Source organism: Manis pentadactyla (assembly GCF_030020395.1).
Source record: "Manis pentadactyla isolate mManPen7 chromosome 15 unlocalized genomic scaffold, mManPen7.hap1 SUPER_15_unloc_1, whole genome shotgun sequence".
Taxonomy (NCBI): domain Eukaryota; kingdom Metazoa; phylum Chordata; class Mammalia; order Pholidota; family Manidae; genus Manis; species Manis pentadactyla.
Window position 1 is genome coordinate 2402406 of NW_026644588.1, and position 23098 is coordinate 2425503.

At 42.8% G+C, this 23098-nt stretch overlaps 2 protein-coding genes across 2 annotated transcripts; both read right to left on the bottom strand.

Annotated features, from left to right (window-relative positions):
* Positions 1-8279: 8279 nt before the first annotated feature.
* On the bottom strand, positions 8280-9223 carry LOC118913243 (vomeronasal type-1 receptor 4-like). Its single transcript, XM_057496593.1, has one exon. It carries the CDS (start codon positions 9221-9223, stop codon positions 8318-8320), a length of 906 nt encoding a protein of 301 aa, XP_057352576.1. The 3' UTR covers positions 8280-8317.
* A 12374-nt stretch (positions 9224-21597) lies between these two features.
* Positions 21598-22585, bottom strand: LOC118913242 (vomeronasal type-1 receptor 4-like). Its single transcript, XM_057496594.1, has one exon. It carries the CDS (start codon positions 22561-22563, stop codon positions 21598-21600), a length of 966 nt encoding a protein of 321 aa, XP_057352577.1. The 5' UTR covers positions 22564-22585.
* Positions 22586-23098: the final 513 nt, after the last annotated feature.

Here is a 23098-nt window from a genome sequence, read left to right on the forward strand (position 1 = left end):
AATGGTTGTCAACTCCCACATCAGACAGTAATACTTGATATGGACATTTGGTTTTTTTTTTAAAGTTGATCAGGACATGTGATCAGAAGAGCTGCTTTCCACAATGGTTGAACTAATTTGCATTCCCACCAGCAGTGTAAGAGGGTTCCCCCTTTCTCCACAACCTCGCCAGCATGTGTTGTTGTTTGCAGTGACGCTGGTTTTTGATGTGAGTACTGGGAGGTAGAAAAATGAACATTGGAAGAGTTTTCTAAAATAACTTAGCTGAGCTCAAGTTCATTATCACAAAAACATGGATTAGAAATGATATCTGTACCCAGTTAGCTGCATTTTTGGGCAAAACTGATAGAAATTGATATATACATGTAAAGTTTCTCAAAAAACTAAAAATAGTCATTGATATATACCTGTAAAGCATTGAGTGCCCAGTGTCAATGGTTAGTATTAACTTCAAACTACTCTTCCACTGGGCTTCATGCCTCATGCTCCAAAGCATAATGGAGAGTTTTCCATCTACCACAGTGATGGTTTTTAGTCTAGAGAAGATTTCTGTCCTCCTCAGAGGCAGCATGCAAGACTCCCAAGAATTCCCAAAGAATGATGTATGGGGAATGAGTCACTGATGCAACAAAGTCGAAATATAGGATATAAAATTACGAGAACTTTCCCTGTGTATTTTCTCAGATTTCAAATAAATTATGTGCATGCAAAAACCATGACGTTGCTGATGACTGCAAAAGAGGAAAATACCAGACTGGTCTTCACTGATCCATCTTGGGCTAACAAGAAAGGCAGAAAAGACAGCAATGGTCTTGGTGATACATGTTTGCTCTGTCAGTTTCAATGATACCCAACTTCACTTGGCATTTAATCTGTTTCCACAATCCCAGAAACTTTAGGCTCAAGAAGTCAACTTCAGTGTGTAAGAAACCCCTTCAATCATATTCATAAAACGTGTCTCACCCAGATGCAGGAAAAGTTGAATTTTGGCGTGTCATTCCTATTGTTCTGTGACTTGATCAAGTCAATCACTTCTTACACCGTTCCCAAGAGTAATGAAAACATTATATGAAGTCATAAAATGTCAAAATGCATGGGGAAAAAGTATTAAATATGATTCCTTTATCAGTGGGCAATATGAAGCGGAGGAAGTGTATTGAAGACCCACGGTCCTTTCACAGCTAGTAGAGTCGTCGAAAAGGTATCTTTTGAAAAGAAACTTTTATCTTACCTTTCTTGCTTTGTGTTTCTATGTCAACTCTTTCGTCCCTGATCTGCTTATGCCTCAACTAGTATCTGTTCCCTTTATCTTACCCTCTTTGCTCACAAAGTGGCAAGAGTGTCCCATGGAATTCAAGGAAACCTCCCCCTAAGCTGCAGGGAAATGTGTGGTCTGATCTCGGAAAACCCTCTCCCTTTTACTATTTCTTTCAAAAAAGGGACATGGAAACTGGGAATCCTTGAATAACTTTTCCAGCTCTGACACCATACTTGTGGTACCCCATTTCTAAGCATTTGGAGCTACTGTATCTACAATGGACTCAGGGATGAAGGGGAATAAATCAGGTAGGTTTCAGGGTTCTTCAAGTTGGACAGGTTTTGGAGTTCTTAGGAGCTGAAAATCCTTTTCTGGATTATAAGTATTGTTTTTCATGGAGGCTGCACCAACTTACATTCCCTCCAGCAGGATATGAGGGTTCCCTTTTCCCCACACCCTTGCCAATACTTGTCTCTTTTTTAAATAACCATCCTAACAGGCATGAGGTAATATCTCACTGCGGTTTTGATTTGTGTTTTGCTGGTGATTAGTGATGTGGAGCACCTTTTTATGTACCTGTCAGACATTTGTACGTCATCTTTGGAGAAATGTTTATTCAGGTCCTTTTCTCCTTTTTAAATTGGGTTGTTTGTTTGTTGTTTGCTGTTTCATTGCTGTTTGCTAGTTCCTTGTATGTTTGGATATTAACCCCTTATCAGATATGAGTTCTGCAGATTTCGCTCCCCTCTGTAGGTCGCCTATTCACTCCATTGTTTCCTTTGCTGTCTGAAAGCTCTCCAGTTTGATGCAGCCCCACTTGTCTGTTTTGCTTTTGTTACCTGTGCTTTTAGTGTCGTATCCAAAAAGTCATTGCCAAGACCAGTGTCGAGAAGTTTTTTCCCCATGTTCCCACCTAGGGCTTTGAGTTTCAGGTGTTACACTTAAGTCACTAAGTCATTCTGAGTTGACTTTTATATGTGATGTGAGTGAGATACAGGTCCACCTCTGCTCTTCAGTTTTCCCATCACCATTTATTGAAGAGACTGTCCTTTCCACACTGTGTGTTCTTGGCACTCTGGTGGGAAATTAGTTGGCCATAAATGTGTGAATTTTTTCTGCATTCTCAATTTTATTCCACTGGTCTATATGTCTGTTTTAAAGTCAGTACTATTCTGTTTTGATTATATTAGCTTTGTAATATCTTTTGAAATGAAGATGTGTGATCCCCCCAGCTTTGTACTTTCTGAAGATTGCTTGGGACAAAGACAAAAAAAGATTTCTTGGGCTATTCAGGGTCTTTTGTAAGTTCATACAAATTTTAGGATAGTTTTTTCTATTTCTGTAAAGAATGACTTTGAATGTTTTTACAGGTTGCAGTGAGTCTGTAGATATGGCAACTTCTTCATGGTTGGCTGCAATGTACAATCCGAAATCAGATCAGTGATCTCTGTTACATAAAACTTATAGGGCAGTCTTGCGTTTGAATAGGTCCTTTACTCATGGACAATTGTATAACATTTGGCATTGGTCATTTGGGAAATATAAGTTCACCGAGTATGCAGATCTTCTAAATGTTTCCATGTTTTATTATACAGTATTTTTTAAGCTTTTTCTATAATACCTTCATTTATCTCATTGGAAAAGTCAAAATGGGGAAAATAGATAACATATTGTGGTGGATACCACTTTTTCACAGTTATCATTTTGGCTTGAAAGGTCAAATTTTATTACCAGCAGAAACATGGTGTCAGTTTCCTACATAGACGACCTGAAACCATAAACTCCTAGAAGAAAAAATAGGCAGTAAACTCTTGAATATTTTTCTGTATATGTCTCACCAAGCAAGGGAAACAAAAGCAAAAATGAACAAGTGGGACTACATCAAACTAAAAAGCTTCTGCACAGAAAATGAAACCATCAAAAAAATGAAAAGACAACCTACTAAATGAGAAAAGGTATTTTCAAATTATATATCCAATTATTGTACAACTCAACACCAAAAAGACTACTCCAAAGAAGAAACAGGCAGAGAATCCAAATAGACATTTTTCCAAAGACAACATATAGATGACCAACAGGTACATGAAAAGATACTCAACAACTAATCATCAGGGAAATACAATCAAAACCACGAAGAGTTATCACCTCATACCAGTCAGACTGGCTACTACTGAGATAAGAAATAGCAAGGTTTAGAGAGGATGTGGAGAAGAGGGAACCCCTGTACATTGTTGGTGGGAACACAAATGAGTGTAGCCACTATGGAAAACATTATGGAGGTTTCTCAAAAAGCTGAAAATAGAATTAGCATATGACCCAGTAATTCCACTGCTGGGAATTTGCCCAAAGAAAACAAAACCCCTAATTGGAAAGTACGTAGTACGTACGTACTCCTATGTTTATAGCAGCATTATTTACAATAACCAAGATATGGAAGCAACCAAAATCTCCATCGATAGATGAACAGATAAAGAGGATGTGGTTCATTTATACAACGGAATATTACTCAGCTGTAAAAAAGAATGAAACCTTGCCATTTGCAATGATATAGATGGAACCAGAGGGTATCAGGCTAAGTGATTAGGAATAAGCCAAAGACAAATACCATATGATTTCACTTTATGTGGAATTGAAAAAACAAAACAGAAATAGATTTATAAACAGAGAACAGACTGATGGTTGCCATAGTGGAAGCAGGGGTGTGTGAAATAGGTGAAGGCGATAAAGAGGTGCAAACATCCAATTATAATATAAATTAGTCATAGGATGAAAGTTCAGCACAGGGAATATAGTCAATAATATTGTAATATCTTTGTATGTTGACAGATATAAATACATTTGTCATGGTGAGCATTTAATAATGTATACAACTGTTGAATCACTATGTTGTATGCCTGAAACCAACATTATATTGTATATCAATATTTCAATTAAAAAAATTCAATGCTGTCAATAGTTTGCTTGAGTTGACAGACTGTTAATATTCAAGTAAATGTGTATCGAAAACCTAACTCTGACCATAGCCTGACAGGAATCTATTCAAGTAAAAATGATGTTCCATGAGAGTTTCTAGTTCAGTTCACAACTCAGACAGTCACACAAGTGCTTTTCCTGTCCTTGTCGGGCTATCAAGACCATCTGGATACTTCCTGTGCATGTGTACACCCTGCCACATCATCAGGCAGATGTCCTTTGCAAGTGAGACATTTTCAGTGGGGTTTGCATGAAAATATTTTCTTTCCCCTATGTGCTGGGTTGACCAGTTGTCTGGGCACAGTGTGTGTGTGTGTGTGTGTGTGTGTGTGTGTGTGTGTGTGTGTGTGTGTGTGTGTGTGTTTGATGAGATGTTGATGAGGTGAGACTTTGGTCTAGGGCTCTGATCTTTGTGTGGCATTGATGTTTCCTTGGTATATGTGTGGACTTCAGGTCTGGCACTAGGTGGGCACAAGAACACTAGGAATGGAGAGTGGGGAGTGAACACAACTGGTTGTCCTGAGCCCCCACCTCTCTCATTGACCATTTTGTAGTGGTGAGACTCAAGTTCGGGACTCAGATCACTGTGTGATGAGGATTTGGCTGTTATGTGAGAGAAATTTGTGTCCAGTGCTGGCAGGGTGAGAAGATCTAGTCTCTGTCTAGGTAGCTCTGAGGTCGCCCAATAAACAGACTCGGGAACTCACCCGATCGCAAGAATGAAAGTGTTCCTGAGTTGACCAAATGCCCCAAGTTTGGGGTCAGCTAGATGGGTCTCCTGAGGGCTGAACTGACTGGGTGGCCATTCCGGCAGTGGGCAGTGAGCCCAGGAGAGTCCTGGGGGCTTACTCTTATGGGTTGGACTTCACAGAGGCCTAGGGAGGGAAAGAAGAGGTCTGCAGCAGGAGGCCAGGCAGGCTGAGCTCCAGCCAGCAGCTGGCCCTGGGTGGGCACAGGGCCTCCCCCAGCTCTGGGAGTGTGTGGTCTGGAAGCAGGTGAGGTCTGACTGGTGGGTCACCACAGGGTCCTTGCTTGTCCACCCCACAGCCCCTCTTCTTGCCTCATTGGGCCCCCAGAATCTTCCTGGCCCCTGAGTCTCTGCATTCAGACATCTCCACTTCTCCCTTCATAACTTTTCTTTTCCCTCCTGATCTGCTTTCTCTTCCTTCACCCTCTTCTAAATCCTTTAATTATTAAAATCTTCACTTTCTACCCCAGGCCCATGAGAACCACTTCAGTATGTGGTCCTTCACTCAGGAGATCCATATTCTATTTTCCAAACTCCCTTAGGTTTGTTATTATTTTAACACATAATATAGTTTGTTCACAAAGAGTGTATGATCATTAAAAAGTCACAACAGCGTCTGGCCATAGTGTCTTTCAGGGTTGGGTCACTGAATAAATCCCCTCAAGTACTTTCCTGGTTCCCTGGGCCATGAGGTCCAGGGCATCCCCCACAGGCCTCCTAGTTTGACTCAGGAGGCCCTCTGACTGCCTTGGCACTCAGCTCTAGGTGACAGTGCCAGGAATGTGCCCAGTTCTCTCCTGTTGCTTATTAGTTGTGTAGTTTCTCATGAATTGTTTATTTTCTCCATTGATTTAAGATCCTTGCATAGATCTTAAGTGCCCACAGAATTGTTGGAAAGGCTGGAGAGAGGGTTATTCTCCAGCATCCCACATATGCCTTTCAGAATAAACTGCAAATGAAAAATGGGTCACAGATTGTAATGATTGACAAGATCTCCTTTATAGTTTTAAGAATTAGGAAGATGGAATCAACAGGCACTGTTATCCCGATGCTGTACCCAGGGACCTGGGAGTTGTACACAGACATGTTGATGTATAAAATACAACATCCTTTCATGATTAAAACTCTCAAGGAATTGGGTACAGAAGGCCCATACCGCAGCACAGTAAAGGCCACATGTGACAGACCCACAGATGTCATACTCAATGGTGAAAAGCTGCGAGCCTCTCCTCTGAGACCAGGGACAAGTCAGGGGCGCCCCTCCCACTGCTCTTACTCAAAGGAGGCCAATGAGAGCAGGTGAGCAGGACAAAGGAATAACATCCATCCATGTCCGAAGGGAGAAAGTAAAACCGTCACTGTCTGAGGATGATACGCTCTTCTATATAGAAAACCCTCAGGACTGAATCAAAACAACACTGTTGGAACTAATCAATGAATTCAGTAAAATTGTAGGATATAAAATCAACATAGAGAAAACAGTTGCATTTCTATAGATTAACAACGAAATATCTGAGAAAAAGGAAGAAAACTGTCCCGTCCACAATAGCATCAAAAATAATGAAATACTTGAGGGTACATTTAAAAAATGAAAACTCTGTACAATGGAAACTCCATGACCTTGATGAAGCAATAGGGGGAAAGCAAACTAATGGAGAGAGAGAGAGAGTGTGTTCCTGGACTGGGACAATTAATATCAGTAAAGTGTCTATACCACCTGAACTTAATTTATAGGTTCAATGAAATCTGGACCAAAATTCTGCTGATATCTTTCATAGAAATAGTGAACTATTCCTGAAGTTTGTGTGAAACCACAAAAAACCACAAATAGCCAAAGCAATCACGAGAAAGAAGAACACACCTGGAGGTATCAAACTTCCTGGTTTCAAAATATTCTACAAACCTATAGAAATTAAAACAGCATGGTGCCAGCATAAAAATACATTCACAGAAGAGGATAGAGAGCCCAGAATAAACTCTCACACGTATGGTCAATATATTTGACAAGCGAGCCAAAGACCCTCCTTAAAGGGTAGACTCTTCAACACATTGTGTTGGAAAATAAGATAAACATGCAGGAAAATCAGGCCCCTACCTCACACCACTCACAAAAAGTAACTCAAAATGGGTTAAAGACTTAAACATAAGACCTGATGACATGAAACTCTTAGAAGAAAACATGGTAGAAGCTCCTTGACCTTGGTCCTTGCAGTGATTTTTTGGATGTGACACTGACAGCAAAATCAGCAAAGGCAAAAATCAGCAGCTGGGACGACATCAAACTTGAAAGCTTCAAGAAAACCATCAAAAAAATGGAAAGGCAAGTATTGAGAGGGAGAGGTATTTGCAAATGACTCATCTGAGAAGAGACTAATAACAAAAATATACGAAGAACTTGTACAACTCAACAACACCAAAAAACAAATAATACAATTTTAAAATGGGCAGAGGACCTGAAGAGACATTTTCCCGAAAAGACATGCAGTTGTCCAACAGACACATGAAAAGATGCGCCTCATCACTAATCACCAGGGAAATGCAAATCAAACCACAATGAGATACTACTTCACACCTGCTGGGCTGGAAATGGAAAATAAGTGTTGGAGAGGATGCGGAGAAACTGACCCCCTTGGCCATTGCTGGTGGGAATGTGAAATGATGCTGCAGCTTTGGAAAAGTTTGCTGACTTCTCAAGTGGTTAAACATAGAAGTGCCATCTGACATGGAATTTTCACCCTCTAGGTATATATCTACAAGAATTCAAGGCAGGGACTTGACAGATGTATGTACATCAATGTTCAGTGCAGGGCTATCTTCAATAGTCGAAGGTGGAAACAACCCAAGTGCTCATGTGCAGATGAATGGATAAACAAAATGTCATGGAATAGATTAGGGTCAAAATCTAGATTCATGCTGCAACATGGAATGACCTTGAAAACTATCGCTTACTGAGATAAGACACAGAAGGACAAGTGCTGTGTGATTCTACTGACATGGGGCACCTAGAACCGACAAGAACTAGAGACACACAGAGTTTAGGGGCATCTGAGAAAGAGAGGAAATGGGAGGTATTGTTTTAATGGGTCCACAGTTGCTTGGGGATGATGAGAACCCTTGGGTATGGACAGCGGTGATGGTTCCAGGCATAGGGAATGTGTTTAATGCCAATGATGTGCACTCAGAGATGGTTAAGTCATGACTATGAGGTTATGTATACTTTAAAACATGACAAAATTATAAAAATGGTTAACAGGTAAGTGATTAGTAAATATATAATCATGGATGGTACAGAAGCTGACTTCTATCTCTTTACACGCTCAACAGTGAGTTCTATCAATTTAAGAGCAAAGGCTGGGATTTCTAGGATCCCTAAGGAGCAGCAGCAAGGGGCTCACAGTGGGGAAACACAAAGCCAAAATATTACATGTCTGTATCAACCAGAGCTGAAGGTCTAAAAACACAGTTATGTAAAAAGTAAAAACCAAATTCATCATGAAGAATACAACGAAGGTGACCACCAGCATCAGGATGGTGTGGGCGGCTCTGGTCTCTGGGGGGCAGCTGTGGGAGCCCCTGGGGGTGTGAATATGCTGCACCCTCTGGTGATGTCTGTGTAGGAGACCCACCATGGAGCCGCTGGCCCAGACCATGAGGCCAATAAATACGGCATCTAAACATGACAACACGATGGCAACACCTGCCCTGGGAAATGAAGATGAGCAGAACCAACTGCCCTGTGTGCTGGTATCATTTCCTGTGCTCTGTGCACGAGTGACTTTCAAGGGAATATAGGTATTTGTTATTGCAGCAAACATCCAGCAGACACAGCAGGAAGGACCAGTGACCTTGGGGGCACTCCTGAGCGTCATCCAATCCCCTCTCTCAGGGATGAGTGTGAAGAACTGGCAGGTGCTCAGGACACAGGTGCAGCACAGGGTGGAGCTGCGAGCCACTCTGTGTGTATAATATACAACTTTACACCCAAGACTGGACAGGGGGTTGCTCAAAAGAAAAGATGCCATCGTGTGGGGAATCCCAGAGGAGAGAAGAGCTAGGAGATTGGCCAAGGCCATGTGGGTGAGAACCACGTGTGTGGGTCTCTGCCTGTGGGCACACAAGGCAGGGGAGACATTATGGAAAAAGAGCGTGACATTGGCCAGCGTCCCAAATCCAATCTGTAACAGAAAGGTGGTTTTCAGAGCCACATTCCCTGTAGTTCGTAGGGCATCTTTATCAGAAAGCATGGAGAAGGCGTCAGGGAGGCCTGGAGACAAAGGGGCCTGTGCTGGTGGTAACGTCAGCAGCCTTCTTACGTAATCAGCATTGGAAAGGATCCATCCCCTTTCTTCTCCTGCAAAGGGAGACACTTCATCCTCTGTAGAGGTGGCTTGACCTGGAGGACATACACCTGATGCCTGTTACTATTTACAACATTATCATTTTGTATTGATTTAACTTTATTTTCTGGTTTCCCAGAATGTACAGTTCTTCTAATGAGGAACAGTCTGTGGTGTTCCATGTACTGCTGTACAGTAGGTGCTCATAGCCAGTCCCGAGTGTGACTGTGCCCCAAGGGACAAGGGCACGCGCTGCTCCTCTGACAGACCCTGGTCACCTGCCTATTATATGGATCGCTCATCTACAACCATGAAATGGAGAGTTCAAAAGCATCGCTGAGATTGTAATATTATTAAACTAATTTCATTACATATTTTGGAACCATAATCCATAGAGTGAGCAAATACAAAATAAGTTTATATGATCAGTAGCTGTTTCTGCTATCTGGCTTTTGATGTAATGTGCTCGGAAGTCACCACTACATTCTAACAATAGTTTAACAACCAAAAATCTGAAAATTCTTGGATCCGTTGAAGGAATGATGAGAGAAGTTTGTTGATCCTCCACATCAGGTCCACCAGGAGCAACAATGACAAGGCAAACTAAAAGGCACAACAACAATGGTTTGGAACACGGTGATCACCTTAGGGGCAGATGTCGAGGAATGTAAGATTATCAGACCAATGTTTAAAGCACCTGTAACTCATATGCCATGAGTTCTGATGGGTGAAGTAGAGAGAAAATGAGAAGGGCTAGATAGCTGAGCAGAGGAAGGGAATGCTAACAACCAAGACAAAATAATGGAGAAAACAAAACAGTGTATGAGAAACCACTGTGCCCATGATGGGCCTGTGCGTAGACTGAAGATGCCTGAGGCACATACCATTGAGTGTAAGCACGTGTTGACAGAAACTCCCAAACTGGTAAGCAAACAGAAGAGAGATGAGAGAAAACACAGGTTCGAATATCCCTGGACTGTGGGATGAACACTGAGGGGTAACTCTGCATAACTGGACTTGCATAGAAGGAACAACAGAAATACACAAATGCATAGCAATAGATGATACCCCCAGGGATGTCATCACCTAAGCGGAGCCAAGGGATGCCCTGCAAACACCAAGAAGGAGAAATGAAATGAAATCAGAAACCAACACAAAGCAAAACCCCCTCAACTCCCTCCACAGATAACATTGGAACATGGGGGACATCGTGGATTAAAACGTTTCTTTAAAATGTAAGAGAAAAAAACAACTTTCCTACAAAACAGCATGGAGAAGATTTACATCCAATTGCTCTGTGGACACCATGCGAGCAGAGGGGAGTGGAGTAAAATATTAGGGTTGAGACAAAAATCCCACCGAAGTGGTTTCTGGGGCCTGTGACATTATCCATCAGAAGCTAAGGAGAAGTAAAGGCTCAAAGTAAAACGGGGTTTGGTGCCCTGGGCCTGCTGTGCAGGACGGTGCAGGAAGCCCTTTGGAGGCAGGAAGATGCCGTGAGTCAGACACGGGTCTACACAGAGAAAGGAAGGCGTTAGAAGGGAAAAATGAGTTAAAGTAGAATACTTACATTTCTTACTGTTTATCTTAGGGATAAGTTTGCTCAAAGTAATACCATCCACGGTGTGTGAGCCTGGGTTCCCTGTTTGCTGAGCCTCCTTACCCGCCCCGAGGACCCCAGTGCTGCCTCTCTCCCTTTCCCCGATTAGCTCCTGCTGGACAGACTCCTGGGAATTGTCATTTCTCAGACTCTCTTTACTGCAGTGGCCTGAGCAGGTCCATGATCTCTGGGGTGGACAGTCAGCTCCTCTGTGGTAGGAGAGCTGACTCTCAGCCCCAATTCCACACACCCTCTGGCCTCTGGCCAGGCCCCTGGCTCCTGAGAACACAAGTGACCCCTGCCCATCTCCACGTTGCCCAGCCACCTTCCTCTGGGCTAAGGGTCCGCGGGAAGGGTTTTGGTCACACTGAGGTGGTGCATAATATGGCCACACACATCGGCCACACGCAGGGCTTCATTTTACACCAGCCGTCCAGGTAGAAGGAAGGCAGACACGCCTGGTCCGCACAGACCCTGAACGCCACCCCAAAGTCACACATCTCCAGCACAGCCAGAGCCAGGGGCCTCCATGGAAGGTGGCCAGTGCCATCCCAGGACCCCACACCCAGGGCCTGCTGCCCAGGGACCACCTCTACCCACAGGCATGGGGAACAGCATGCACAGGTCACTTCCCGTGTCCTTGGGTGAGTGGGTGCAAACAGTTCTGGAGAAAATGGGGGACTCTGAAGCCCCATCTCCACCCACTTTCCTGAGAACACAGCTGTGCTTCCGCTAAAACACACTGAAGGCCGTTGTGTCTTTCCTGTGAGCACCGTTTGCCCCACTAGCATCCTATCGTCTCTGGGGTTGTGACTGCAAAGTGTGCATCTTTGGGAGACAGACACTCAGACAGATGTGCTTGGCCCAGGGCACATTCCACCATATTTTCAACTACAGAGAAATTAGTCATTACAGAGTTTATGGGTCAAATTCCTATTTCCCATTAAATAAAAGCCCTGTACATGGCTTATTTCCAACATTCACACCATTTTCAAAATAAACCTCTTCTCATCTCTCTATAACTCTTCATTCTCCGCATGCCCCCTCAGCTTCAGGAAGCACAGAGGCGGTTTCCCAGTTCAAATCCAGAGATAAATACATGAGCAACACTAACACACAACACAAAACACACAAGAACCACACAGACATGTGGGCAGAAATCCCTCAGATGCTGCACCGCACCAAATGGGATTTCAAAGAGGAAATGTGTGATGACGAACCTCCTGCCCATTCAGGTTGGGAAAGTCAGCAGAGCACCTGGCAGGGGGGCCTTTGCTATTCTGGGACCCCCGGCCTGGCTCTGTGTCCTTCCTGGGGAGACGCCTCCCTGCTGGCTCCCGGACCACGGGGAGGCACCTACCTGCAGGCTCTGCTCCTGAGCTTCTGCAGGGACGTCACTCAGGAGGGGCCGTACTTATAGGGCAGGGCTCCCGGACCTGATGTCCCCATGGGGGTGCATTACCACGTCCTGGCTAGTCCTGGAGACACTGTCTGCTCGGAGGCTCAGTGCGTCTCCAGCGAGCAGCGGATCCCACCCCAGTGCCATCACCCTCCAGCCTGGCAGGTGATTAGAGACAAGTGCTGGCAATTACTGAAAAGTCTCTGTGAGCAGCTGAGCAGAGAGAAAGTTTCCTGTTCCCGTGAGGGCATCGAGTCAGGGTGGAAGTGGTAACCTGGTGGCAGACACACAGTGCACAGGGGCCCCCCTCACTGTGTCCTGGGCTTCCCCTCCAGGCTCTGTCCCCATCCCAAACGAGATCCACAGGGCGTGCTCGCTGATCATCAGCATATGATCTGGGGGCTGGTCTTCCCAGGAGGTTGAGTTTCTCGGCCCTCGCTCTTAACAGTTTGAGACTGAGATTCCCACCCAGGTGTAGTGGACATGGTCCCCCTCCTGCTCCCCTCACCGCTCTGCACCCCAATCCCACCAGAGGGAAGGCAGTCCTGTCCTATGAAATGTCCTGGGAACTGCACTTAACCATTTCAAAAGGAGAGAACATACTATCCTGAGAATGGTTTTCTTTTATGAGTATGGCCCCTCTTTTCTTTTCATTCTGAATTAGAACAGGAGGGGTGTGTTTTGTGATGAATGCAGTTTTCGAATCAGGGCAGAGACTGTCCCAGCAAATACTTAGCAACAGTTCAATCCCCAGGACACGGACATGGCTCGTTTCAAACACATTTACTCACCTGTGTACAAGCGCCTCTTACTTTGATCAGGAAATTGAAACCTACTCAGAAGTGTTTCCTCATATCACAGTCACTGGATCAGAATCCTGTCCTCACAGTGGTGTTTTCTCAATAATGGGCAGGTCCGCCTATAAGTTTGGTTTCAATTATATGTGTTTCCTCTGAAAACAAAACAAAACAAAACAAAACAAAATGAACAGAACAGCAGCTGAGTCATTGACACTGAGAGGTGACTGGTGGTTACGATGGGGCCAGGTCTGCATCGGGGGCAGCACAGGTAGAGGCGATACAGGGGCACAGAGTCTCAGTCATGATATAAATCAGTCACGGGGATGAATGTGTAGCATAGAGAACACAGTCGGTGTTTCTGTAACATCTTCTGATGTTGACGGATGGTAACCTCATTAGCTGTTGTGAGGACTAAATAATGTGGAAAACAGTAAAACCACCACTTTGTATATTTGAAACCAATATAATATAGTGTATCAACTCCAATAAAAATGTGTATTGAAAAACTTGTATAAAAAAAGTTTGGAAATTAAGTCCCAAGCCTCTCCCTGACGTGCACAGCTCCTTACACACACTCTCCTGTTCTACAGGAACGTCACCCGCATTCTTTAGATTCCAGTTAACATGCACTGGGCATGTGACCTTGTCCTGGGACCTGGCAGTGCTCATAGCTGCCACCCCCTCTGTGTGCGCCCCCAGGCGTTTGGACCCACCTGCCTGTCACTGTTCTCACAAAGAACCCCCCATCCAAGCTACAGACACAGCCCTGCCAGCCAGCCCCGCCTGCCCTGTGGATTCCCCTAAAACAAACGCTTCCTCCTGCACACCCCTGCTCTCCCCATAAAAATCCCATCCCCCCAGCTGGTCGCCTGGCAACGTCCTTCCAGGCCACCATGCACCCACACTTCTGCTCTGCTGTCAGTGGGGGCACATGCCCTTACCACCCTAAAGGGAACCCCCTGTCCCAGCACCTGAGCCCCCAACCCAGGGATCAGCAGTTCCTCTCCTGAGGTCAGATTGCTTGTGTTTTTAAGCAAAGTTTCGTCGGAACACAGCCCCACTGGTTTTCCCATTGTCATCTGGCTCCTTGCACCCATGAAGGCAGCATTGGGTGGGTGTGACAGGGACCATGTGGCCCTTGAGCCTAGGATGTTCCCACGTGACTGGGAAGTTTGCTGTCTGGCTTCTGTATACACTGTCAGGCCTCTCGGGCCACCACCCACCTCATCTGAGAGCCTAGTGTCCCCAGGCCGGGGACAAGCGCTCCCTGCCCAAGGGTCTCCAACATGCTTTTCACTGAGGGATTATTTTTCCTGTCTGTTGTAATGGCTTGAGTATGTCATCATGCTTTTCATCTACCTTTATGACTAATTATTTACCTTGATGTGTCATTCTCACTATTTTATGTCAGCTTGAATATTTATAATATTTACAACTATATTTTATATTTATCCTTAAAATATACATTTTTCGGGTTTTTAAATTGAAGTGTAGTTGATGTAATATTTTTCCAAATTTAGGTGTCCCATGTAATGTTTAATAATATTAATTTCCATGTATTGGTATCTTCTTTAATTTCTCTCATGAGTGTCTTGTAGGTTTCAGAGTATAGGTCTTTCACTTCCTTGGTTAGTTGAATCCTAGGTATTTATTCCTTTTGATGCAATTGTGAATGGAATAGTTTTCCTGATTTCTCTTTCTGCTAGTTTATTGTTAGTTTACAGGAATGCAACAGAATTCTGTATACTAATTTTGTATTCTGCAACTTTTCCGAATTCAGTTATTAGTTCTAGTAGTTTTGGGGTGTATTCTTTAGGGTTTTCTACATAAAATATCATGTCATCTGCAAACAGTGACAGTTAACTTCTTCCTAACCAATCTGGATGCCTTTCACTTCTGTGTGTTGTCTGAGTGCCGTGGCGAGGACCTCCAGAACTACACTGAACAAAAGTGGGAAGAGTGTGCATCCTTGTCTTGTTCCTGATCTTAAAGGAAAGAATTTCAGATTCTCACCATTAAGTATAATGTTGGCTGTGGGTTTGTCATATATGGCCTTTATTATTTTGTGGTACTTGCCCTCTATAACCATTTTGTTGAGAGTTCTTATCGTGAATGGATGTTGAATTTTGTCGAATGCTTTTTCAGCATCTATGGAGATGATCATGTGGTTTTTGTCCTTCTTTTTGTTGATGTGGTGGATGATGTTGATAGATTTTCAAATATTGTTCCATCCTTGCATCCCTGGAATAAATCCTACTTGATCATGATGGATGTTCTTTTTGATGTATTTTTAATTCAACTTGCTAACATTTTGTTGAGTATATTAGCATCTGTGTTTATCAGGGATATTGGTCTGTCATTTTCTTTTACTGTGGTGTCTTGGCCTGGTTTTGATACAAGAGTGATGCTGGCCTCCTAGAATGAGTTTGGAAGTAGTCCCTCCTCCTCTGCTTTCTGAAAAACTTTAAGGAGGATGGGTATTAGGTCTTCACTAAATGCTTGATGAAATTCAGCAGTGCAGACATCTGTTCCAGGAATTTTGTTCTTAGGCGATTTTTTGATTACCAATTCAATTTCGTTACTGGTAATCAGTCTGTTCAGATTTTCTGTATCTTCCTGGGCCAGCCATGGAAGGTTGTATTTTTCTTGAAATTTGTCTGTTTTTTGTAGGTTATCCAATTTGGTCGCATACAGTTTTTCACAGTATTCTCTAATAATTCTTTGTATTTCTGTGGTGTCCATAGTGATTTTTCCTTCCTTGTTTCTGCTTCTATGTGTGTAGACACTTTTTTTCATGATAAGTCTGATTTTGGTTTATCTACTTTGTTTATTTTCTCAAAAAGCAGCTACTGCTTTCATTGAGTCTTTCTATTTTATTCTTCTCGATATTATTTATTTTTACTGCAATCTTTATTATGTGCCTCCTTCTTCTGACTTTGGGCCTCATTTGTTTCTCTTTTTCTCTTTTTATTAATTGTAAATTTAGCCTGTTCATATGGGATTGTTCTTCTTTCCTGAGGGAGGCCTGTACTGCAATATACTTCCCTCTGAGCACAGCATTGGCTGCATCCCACAGATTCTGCAGTGTTGAGTTACTGTTGTCATTCGTCTCCATGTATTGTTTCATCTCTGTTTTAATTTGGTCATTGATGCATTGATTATATAGGAGCATGTTGTTAAGCCTCCCTGTGCTTGTGGGCTTTCTTGTCTTCTTTGTGTAATTTATATGTAGTTTCAGACCTTTGTGGTCTGAGAACCTGGTTGGTACGATTTCAATCTCTTTGAATTTACTGAGGCTCTTTTTTGTGGCCTCGTATATGATCTATTCTTGAAAATGTTCCATGGGCACTTGACAAGAATGTGTATTGTGCTGATTTCTGGGTGGAGTGTTCTGTAGAGGTCTGTTAGGTCCATATGTTCTAATGTGCTGTTCGGTGCCTCTGTTTCCTTACTTATTTTCTGTCCGGTTGATCTGTCCTTTGGAGTGAGTGTTGTGACAAAGTCTCCTAAAATAAATGCATTGATTTCTATTTCCCACTTTTTCTCTAATATTTGTTTCACATATGTAGGTACTCTCTGTTGGGAGCAAAGATATTTATAATGGTTATATCCTCTTGTGGTCTGACCTCTTCATCATTATGTGACTTTCTTCTTTTCATTGTGTTACTTTCTTTGTTTTGAAGTCTGTTTTGTCTGATACACGTACTGCAACTACTATTTTTATCCCTACATGTTGCATTAAATATCTATTTCCATCCCTTCAGTTTTAGACTGTGCATGTTTTGGGATTTTAAGTGAGTCTATTGTAGGCATCATACAGATGGGTCTTTTTTTTTCTTTTTATCCATTCAGTGAGTCTATGTCTTTCATTGGTGCATTCAGACCATTTGCAATTAAATTGATTTTCAATAGGTGTGTACTTATTGCCACTGCAGGCTTCAGATTAGTGGTTATGAAATGTTCAAGGGTAACTTCCTTACTATTTAACAGTCTAATTTAACTCACTGACTACGCTACTACAAACACAATCTTAGGTCCTTTTTTTATAGTTTTTCTTTCTCCTCCATTCTTTATATACTTGGTATCATATTCTGTAGTCTTTGTCTATCCGTTAACTGACTTGAGGGGTGATTGATTTAATTTTGCATCAGCTTAGTAGTTAATAGTTCTACTTTCTTTAGTATGGTTTTCTTTCTTCTAGTGATAGCTATTTGGCCTGGGGAGCACTTGCATTTATGGCAGTCCCTGTAAAATACACTGTAGTGGGACATAAATTCTCTGAGCTGTTGCTTATCTAGAAATTGTTTAATCCCTGCTTCAAATAGAAATGGTAATCTTGCCAGGTAGAGTGTTCTTGTTTTGAGGTCCTTCTGCTACATTGCATTAAATACATCATGCCACTCCCTTCTGGCCTGTAAGGTTTCTGTTGAGAAGTCTGATGATAGCCTGATGGATTTGCATGTTATCTTTTTTCTCTCTCTGACTGCTTTTAATCCTCTATCTTTATCCTTGATCTTCTCCATTTTAATTATTTCATGTCTTGGTATTGTGTTCCTTGGGTCCCTTGTGTTGGGAGATCTGTGCACCTCCATGGCTGGAGAGAAAATCTCCTTTCTCAGATTGGGTAACTTTTCAGCAATCACGTCCTCAGAGACACATTCTATCTCTTTTTGTCTCTCTTCTTCTTCTGGTATCCCTATAATGCGAATATTGTTCTGTTTGGTTTGGACACACAGTTCTCTCAATATTCTTTCATTCCTAGAGATCCTTTTTTCTCTCTGTGCCTCAGCTTCTTTGTATTCCTGTTCTCTGCTTTCTAGTTCATTTACTGTCTCCTCTACTTCATCGAATCTGCTTTTAAATCCTTCCATTGTATGTTTAATTTCTTATACTATATTCTTGAACATTCGTATCTCATTCCTGAATTCCTCCCTGCTTTATTGAATATTTTTTTGTAGCTCCATGAGTATGATTATGATTTTTATTTTGAAATCTCTTTCAGGCATATTGATGAGTTCATTTTCACTAGGCACTCTTTCTGGTGTTTGTGGTATTTTGGTTTGAACCAGGTTCCTTGGACATTTCATATTTGTAGGTGGCACCCTCTATTGCAGAGAAGCTGTACTCTCTGGAGCTGCTCATCGTCTTGAGCCATGGCGGGCGAGTGGCGCTGGTGCCTATCGGGAAGAGAGCAGTCTTTCCAGCTTCCCAGCTGCACTGCCTGTCTCCACTGCCAGGGCCAGTGGGTCGAGTGTGCAGGTGGAAGACTCTATGTTTTGCAATTGTAATTGCCATGAGTGCAGACACCCTCTAGCTGGCCTCCTGCAATAGTTGGGACAGCCAGTTTGCAAACAGGTACTGCCTAGGAGGAAGGTGCAGCAGGATGCATATCACAGTGGGGGGCCTCAGAGCTGCATAGTTATCCACAGGAATAGAGAACCTGAACCTCTTGAATGTTCCCAACCTCCTGGGAAGAGAGTGCCCAGGAAGGTTTCTCCACCTGTCCTTTCACTTGAGCAGGAAGTTCAGTCAAATCCTTGCCCCTTTCGCAGCCGTCTCACTGTTAGGATGTCTCTAAAACTGCCCACCTTCCTTCGGTCCCAGAGTGGCTGAATGTGGATCCCTGTTTTCCACAAGCTGCTAGAGTCTCAGTCTCTCCAAGTATTCTTCCTGTCTTAGCTTTCCAACCCCACTAATCTCCAGAGCACCATGTAATGTAGATTTGTGCTCCCAGAACAGATCTCCAGGGCTGGGTGTTCTGAAGTCCTAGGCCTCCACACCTTCTCTACTCTCTCTTCCTCCCTCTATTGAGCTGGGGTGGGGAAGAGTTTTTGTATCTCTGGATCATGGCTTTGGTATGTTACTCTTTTCCTTGAGTTCTGCTGGCTTCCCCTTGTGTAGACAGTCTGTCAAAGCCTTCTTTCCTGCTACTTTTTCAGGATTTGATGTATTTGTTATATTTTCATATTATATGTGGTTTTGGGAGGAGATTTCTGTCTCACGTCTCAAGCCACCACCTTTAATCCTTCCTGTCTATTCCTAGGTATTTTTACCTTTTTACGCATTTGTAAATGGTATTTTTCCCCTAACTTCTCTTTCTGACATTTCATTATTAGTATATAGAAATGCAACATTTTAGGACACATAAATGTATGTCAATTTTATATCCTGTATCTTAACTGATTTCAATTCTTAATTTTAATGAAGTGTTTTTGGTGGGGTTTTAGTTTTCTAATTGTAGTATGTCATCTGCAAATGGTGACAGTTTTACTTCCTCCATACCAATTTGCATCTCTGTTATTTCTTTTCTTGTCTGAGTGCTGTGGCTGGGATTTCCAGGATCATGTTGAGTGACAGTGTTGGGAGTGGGCATCCTGGTGTGGCTCAGCTTCTCACCACTCACTGCACTGTGAGTGGTGAGTTAGTAACATGTGGGCCTTTGTATGTTGAGATGCTTTTCCCTTATACCCTCTTTGGTGACAGCTTTATGTGTGAATGTGGAATTTTATCAAATGCTTTTTCTGCATCTGTTGAGATGAACATGTGGTATTCATCCAGCCTTCTGATAATGAGGTGTATCACATTCATGGATTTGCAGATATTGGGTCATCCTTGTATCCCTTATATAAATTCTACTTGGATCTGTGGAATGATCTTTTAGTGTGTTTCTGAATTTAGCTTGCTAGTATTTTTCTTGAAATTTTCAGGGTGTACATTCCTATGGATATTGGTCTTTAATTTTCTGTTGTGTAGTGTCTTTGTTATATTAAGGTATTGTAATAATTCTGGTCTCAAAATGAATGTGGAATCATTCCTTCCTGTTATTATTTGAAATATGTTGAGAATGTTAGTGTAAGATATAAATTTTAATGGGTGGTTTCTGCATACAACACTGCAGTCAATAGTATCATAACTCCACAGACACTTTGTGAACACCCTTGTGTTCCCTGAACAATAATTTACCACCAGGAGATCTTGTTTCACCTATTTTCTCCATGGATTTCCTTCTCCTGGAGAGTGGTGATAATAAGTAGGAATAGTGATGAGTCTATTAAAAGACACAGAGATGATATATTTACAGGGAGAACCATGCAGCAGTTAACTCAATGAGTTCAAAAGGAAGTGGAGAACAGTGGGGAAGTCATGGTGCAGAATGGCTGCTGTGCTGCTTTCCTGATGTTCCGACTGACCAAAGCTTTCTCTCCAGCCACACAGCTTAACATAGGTAAACATCATTGACCGAAAGCAGTGTACGGTAAATAATAAAGGCTTGAGGGCATGAACAGAATAGTGTTAACAATGGTCCAGTGGGAATCTGATGTCCGGTCACATTCCCTGTACTGGCTGGCGCAGTCTGCCCCACCCGCTGTGACAGAGTCTCCGTACGTAAAGGACTGCCCTCAAGAGACCTCAATTTAATGACAAACTACAGAATGGAGAACGAATTTGTGAATCTTATACTGACAGTGTCAGTATTCAAATATTCATAGTATATTTAAAAACAAAACCCGTAAATTACCAACAGCACCCCAATATAAAAATGGGCAATGGATATGAGTAGGCATTTCTCCAAAAATATACAAATTGCCACTACATGAACAGAAATACACCCAACATTATTAGCCATTGGAGAAATGCAAATGACAACCACAAGTATATACTACTTCACACGTGAATAATTGGCTAAAATTCAACATAGAAAATAAGTTTTCCAAAGAATGTGCAAAAACTGGTGCCTTTGCGTGTTGCTGGTGTGAATGTGACGTGATGCAGGAGGTTTGAAAAAACAGTTTAGTGATTTCTCAAAAGCCTGCACATAGAAGTACCATACGACATAGAAACTTCACACCCAGGTACGTGACCTGAAGGATTCAAAGGAGGGAATTGTCAGATATTTGCACACCAGTGTTCAAAACAGTGTTATTTTCAATAGTCTAAAGGTGGAAACAACCCAAGTGCTCATGCGCAGATGAATGTGTAAAGAAAAGGTCATAGAGATAGATAAAATGGAACCAGTTTCAACCATAAAAGGGAATCAAAGTTTCATGTGTGCTACAAACTGTAATGACATTGAAAACCTTCTACTCACTGAGATAATGCAGACACAGATGGACAAACACTGCATGAGTCTGCTTGCATGAAGTACCTAGAACAGGCAAATTTAAGAGAGATGAAACCGCAGAGGGATAGCTGAGAGAAAGAAGAAATAGAATTTATTATTTTAATGGGGCCAAGTTGCTTGGGGATGATGAAAAGTCCTGGGTAGAGACAATGGTGATGGTCACAGACATTGTGAATGTATTTAATGCCAATGACGAGCAGGTAGAAATGGGTAAGTCATGAATATGACATTCTGCACAGTCACAAACAAGAACAAATTATAAAATCAGTTAACTGGTAAATGATTGCTAAGTATAATATCAGAGATGGTATAGAAGGTGACATCTATGTCTTTAATATTTCAAAAATGACCTCTAGCAATTTAAGTGCAAAACCTGGGAGTTCTAGGATCCCTAAGGATTAGCAGGAAGGGGCTGACAGTGGGGAAACATAAAGCCAAAATATTACATGTCTGTATCAACCAGAGCTGAACATCTAAAAAGGCAGTGATGTGAAATGTAAAAACCAAATTCATCATGTAGAAGACCACGAAGGTGACCACCAGCATCAGGATGCTGTGGGTGGCTCTGGTCTCTGGGGGGCAACTGTGGGGGCCCCTGGGGGTGTGAATATGCTTCACTCTCTGGTGATGTCTGCGGAGGAGACCCAGCATGGAGCCGCTGGCCCAGACCATGAGGCCAATAAACACGGCATCCGGACATGATGACAAGATGCCAATGCCAGTCCTGGGAATCGAAGATGAACAGAACCACCCACTTTGCATTTCAGTATAATTTCCCATGTTCTGTGCACCAGTGACATTCACGGGAATATAGATACTTGTTAAGGCACCAAACACCCAGCAGAAACAACAGGAAGGACCAGTGACCTTGGGGGCCCTCCTGAGCATCATCCACTCCACTCTCCCAGGGATGAGTGTGAAGAACTGGCAGGTGCTCAGGACACAGGTGCAGCACAGGGTGGATCTGCGAGCCACTCTGTGTGTATAATATACAACTTTACACCCAAGACTGGACAGGGGGTTGGTCAAAAGGAAAGCCGCCATTGTGTGGGGAATCCCAGAGGAGAGAAGAGCCAGGAGATTGGCCAAGGCCATGTGGGTGAGAACCACGTGTGTGGGTCTCTGCTTGTGGCCATGTAAGACTGGGGAGACATTATATAAAAAGAGGGTGATATTGGCCAGCGTCCCAAACCCAATCTGTAACAGAAAGGTGGTTTTCAGAGCCACATTCCCTGTGGCTCTTAGACCATGTTTCTGAAAAGTCATGGAGAGGGCTTCAGGGAGGCCTGGGGACAAAGGGGGCTGTGCTGGTGGTAACGTCAGCATCCTTCTTACATAACCAGCAGTAGAGAAGGATCCGTTCCCTTTCTTCTCCTGCAAAGGGAGACACTTCGTCCTCTGTAGAGGTGGCTTTACCTGGAGGACATACATCTGATGCCTGTTAGTATTTACAACATTATCATTTTGTACTTATTTCACTTTCTGTTCTGCCTGTAAAGAATGTACAGTCTTTGAAATGAGGAACAGTCTGTGGTGTTCCACATACTGCTGTCTAATAGGTGTCCATAGCCTGTCCCGAGTGTGACTGTGCCCCAAGGCACAGGGGCACGTGCTGCTCCTCTGACAGACCCTCGTCACCTGCCTATTGTAGGGATGGCTCACCTACCACCATGAAGTTGAGAGTTCAAAAATATTTTTGAGATTGTAGTGTTATCAAACTAATTTCATTACACACCTTGGACCATAATCCATTGAGAGAGCAGATACAAAATAAGTTTACAAAATCAGTAGCTGTTTCTTGTGTAATGAAAAAGCTATCTGGCTTTTTGTGTAATGAGCTTGGAAGTCACCACTACATAGT